This window comes from Microtus ochrogaster, chromosome 16 (genome assembly GCF_000317375.1).
Source record: "Microtus ochrogaster isolate Prairie Vole_2 chromosome 16, MicOch1.0, whole genome shotgun sequence".
Taxonomy (NCBI): domain Eukaryota; kingdom Metazoa; phylum Chordata; class Mammalia; order Rodentia; family Cricetidae; genus Microtus; species Microtus ochrogaster.
Window position 1 is genome coordinate 7,617,796 of NC_022018.1, and position 3,974 is coordinate 7,621,769.

Here is a 3,974-nt window from a genome sequence, read left to right on the forward strand (position 1 = left end):
TGTGTGTATGTGTGTACTTGCCATAGTGTGTGTGTACATGCCATGGTGTGTTGTGTGTACATGCCATAGTGTGTGTGTACATGCCATAGTGTGTGTGTACATGCCATAGTGTGTGTGTATATGCCATAGTGTGTGTGTATGTGTGTACTTGCCATAGTGTGTGTGTATGTGTGTACTTGCCATAGTGTGTGTGTACATGCCATGGTGTGTTGTGTGTACATGCCATAGTGTATGTGTACATGCCATAGTGTGTGTGTACATGCCATAGTGTGTGTGTATGTGTGTACTTGCCATAGTGTGTGTGTGTGTGTGTGTGTGTGTGTGTGTGTATGCCATGGTGTATGTATATGTGTTACATGCCATGGTGTGTGTACACGCCATGGTGTGGAGAGAGAGAAAGAGAGAGAGAGAGTACACACCGTGGAATATGTATGGAGGTCAAAGGGAAACTTCCAAGACTCCTCCTTCTACCATTTTGAGTTTTGGGTATTGAACTTGAGGCAGCAGTTTTGGTGGCAGATGCCTTTAACCACTGACCTGTTTTGTCAGTCCTGGGTGCCCGTGTTGAACACTCAGCTGCAGGCAGTAGGAAGCCAGAAAGGAGTTGACAGGTGTCATGCTCTAACCTTCAACAGAGAGGCACAAGAAGTGCCTGCAGGTGCTTATGTAAAATGTGCGTCCCTGGTCCTCACACCCAGAACTTCCCAACTGTCTAGAATGGGCCATTTTAAGGCAGCAGCCTCCATCCTTCCCTCTCTCCTCCTCCACCCAAGGAATAAATATCACCCTTTAAAGAATGGGCTAGTCTCAGGGGGTAGCTATCACTAATCTGGCCAGAACATGAATTGAGAGCATCCAGGATGACTTCCAGGCAGGGACCACATGCGAGAAGCCGGTTCTGGATAGGACAGTCGTTATTGCTAGTCAGGAAAGGTATGTATTCTTGTGCCCTGCGTGACTCTTCATGTGCTGTGGGCTCAGCTTCAAATAAGCATATTACTGGAACAGGTGAGGACATGTGGGTCATTTTGATGACACAGGAATCTGTCAGCTGTTTGTCTTGCATGTGGTCTGACATTTGAGAAGAGTGTTCAGTGAGCTCCTGATGCATCTCCGCGCTGTGGAGAAAGCCCTCCTGTGGTCAGCATCCTAAAGGCCCAAACAGCCCAGGCCACAACAGTAATAAAAGTGGCCATTCTATACATTGATTTTTTTATATGCATTGGTGTTTTGCCTGCATATATGCCTATGTGAGGGTGTCAGATCTTGGAGTTACAGACAGTGTGCTGGGAATTGAACCCAGGTCCTCTGGAAGAACAGCCAATGCTCTTAACCACTGAGCCATCTCTCCAGCCCCTACATTGGTTTTCTTATATCACTGTCCGTTCTGTGACTCAAGACACAAGCTGTCAGGGGTCAAAAGTCATCATAATTATAGGGCACTATCACGAATATTTAGTAGCTTGAAGTCACACATGATGTCAGTTCTCCAAATGTTTCTGAACTAGAATGAAATTCATCTACATATGAATAATAGAAGCTGCTTCCCTCACCTCGTGTCTCCAGGGTTGAAATCAGCAATCTTGAAAGAGGCTCCTCCCTGTGGGACTATCTTTGAACTAGTTGAGTAGATTATCATCCCTAGGACTGTCTACAACTGATGTGACATATATAATCTGTAAGGCATTGTGTAACTGTTATACCATAATCATCAGCGTCACAGACCTTTTATAAAAATTGACAATACTATGCTGGTAATGCCTCAGATCCTTAAGTGCAGTTCTTAGCAATAGACTTTCACTGTGGCTTCCTTTCTCCTGTAATGGGAGACATTTCAAGTGCTGTAATTTATCATTCTTTATAAGCTAGGTCACAGTAATGGAACAAGTTCATGTGCTCTCTCTGAGAGCCTCACTCATGGTTACCATGGTGACATTGAGAGAATTAAATTTCAGACTTATTCATAAATTACTTGAGGATCAATGAGAAAGATAATCAGTCACTTAGAGAATCTATTTTTAATGGCCAACACCCATCATTCCATCCCTGGAAGTATGCACTGTGGGTGTGTGTTTGCCCTGGATCAGCGTCCTTCGTCTCTCCAGCTCGAGAACATGAGCTCCTGGTGTGTGACTTGTGTCATTTGACTATTTTCATACAGACGTTGCTTAGCAGTTGTTCTACAAACTTACACAGGCTTATATCTGTGGCTTTTAAATAGCAGCAGAAGCTACTTACCCCTTCTCTAGGAGGCTTTCTCAGGCAAACCCAGAACTTCCTGGATTGCTACCAGTCAGTAATCACACACACTTTTGTTTTATCAAATTCTTTATCAAATGTAAACACGATTTTTAAAACGGGCTTATTTTCTGGGTACAGAAATAAACACATAGTCAAACTAATCTCCCATAGGTTTATGAATTATCATTATTTACATCCATGGGCCAGTTCAGTCACACTTTCCAAGTCCCCATCTCCCCACAAGCTGGAATAGTGGGGGACGGTGAGCAGTTTCCGTCGCACTTGGGGGTCTGATAGATGCAAGGGTCACAAACGGAATCGTGATGGTTAGCAGATGGCGCCCCTCTGTGGTCCGTGGCAGGCGCCCTTTCCTGGCTGCCATCAGCTATCTGCTGATGAGGAAGTCCCGCACTTTAAAGACCACTATCCCTAGGATGACAAGCAATGGGATGAATGCATACAAGATGAGAAAGTTTGCCGTGAATCTGGATGTAGCGCCTGGGCAGGTCTTGTCGATGAAATGGATTCCTTGGGTGATGGAGCACATTGGGTTAATTGTCATGGAGCTATTGGAGCCACCTGCCAAGGAGACAGACAGTCAGCTCTGATGCATTTCATCACAAATCTCTCCCTGATGTTCAGAAAGTGCTCAGCGCTCGAAGTAGCCTTCTTAGTGAAAGACACACGCTATTTCAGCGAACCCAGAGTTCACAGTGAGATGGAGCAAGAGTGAGTCTGGGGTCCTGGCTTGTTTTGAAGATGGAAAAGTATTTGATTGTCTCTTGAGAATAGCTACATCTCCCTATTCCTGCTTGTTACCTACCAGCAAACACCCTAGAAGTTATTGGTATTGACATCTGAAAATATTTAACCGCTAAACTCTACCGTACACTGGGATTTCCAGTGGCCATGGGCACTTGTGTTCCCACTGCCCTGTCTTGGAATTGGAGGTTGACATTTGTCATTTTAAAAAAATGGATTTACCCATATGTATTGTATACATAGTTTGGGGAGCAAGAGGCCACATTAGCTAGCTTTGGTATGTTCAGTGATATAGGAACTGAGCCTATCTAGAATATACTAGCAATCATGTAGACCTGTATCGAGTGCCCTTAAACTATTCACTGTTGACAGGAGACTAACTTGACTGGTGAATACTTTTCTTTAAAAATCAGAGAAAATAGCTTGGGGCTGGAGGGACAGCTCAGAGCAAGAGCACTTGCTGTTTTTGCAGAGGACCTCGGTTCGGTTCCTAGCACCCACATAGCAGCTTACAGCTGTCTGTAACTCCAGTCCCAGGGGATCTGACACCCTCTTCTGGCCTCCACCAGCAACCAAATACTCATACAGCATGAATACATACATACAGGTAGGCAAAACATTCACAGACAAAATAAATAAATCCCTTTAAAATTTGTTTTAAATGAGAGAAAAATTGTGGGCTTTATTTCAAATCAAGGTTTGAAAATTGTTTTATGAAAATACAACATTTCTAAGAGTTTTGGGGAGATAGCCTATTCAAGAAAGTGACTGCCACAAAAACAAGGCCGAGTTTGATTACCCACATAAAACATGGGCATAGTGACACACACTGCACTGGGGAGGCATGCATTCCTGAGGCTTGCTGGCCAGCCGGCCCAGCCTAATCAGAGAGCCCAGGTCCCAGTGACAGAACCAAATAGGCAGCTAGGAAGGAACAAAATCCAAGTCCAAGAAAATCCAAAGTTGTCTTC

The 3,974-nt window shown here is 44.3% G+C and overlaps 1 protein-coding gene across 1 annotated transcript in view; it reads right to left on the reverse strand.

Annotated features, from left to right (window-relative positions):
* Positions 1 to 2,323: 2,323 nt before the first annotated feature.
* Positions 2,324 to 3,974, reverse strand: part of Abcg5 (ATP binding cassette subfamily G member 5) — a 21,462-nt gene continuing 19,811 nt past the window's right edge. Inside the window, exon 13 of the mRNA XM_005354685.3 lies at positions 2,324 to 2,820. Coding sequence (XP_005354742.1) covers positions 2,627 to 2,820 — 194 coding nt within the window. The 3' untranslated portion in view covers positions 2,324 to 2,626. The remainder of the gene's footprint in view (positions 2,821 to 3,974) is intronic.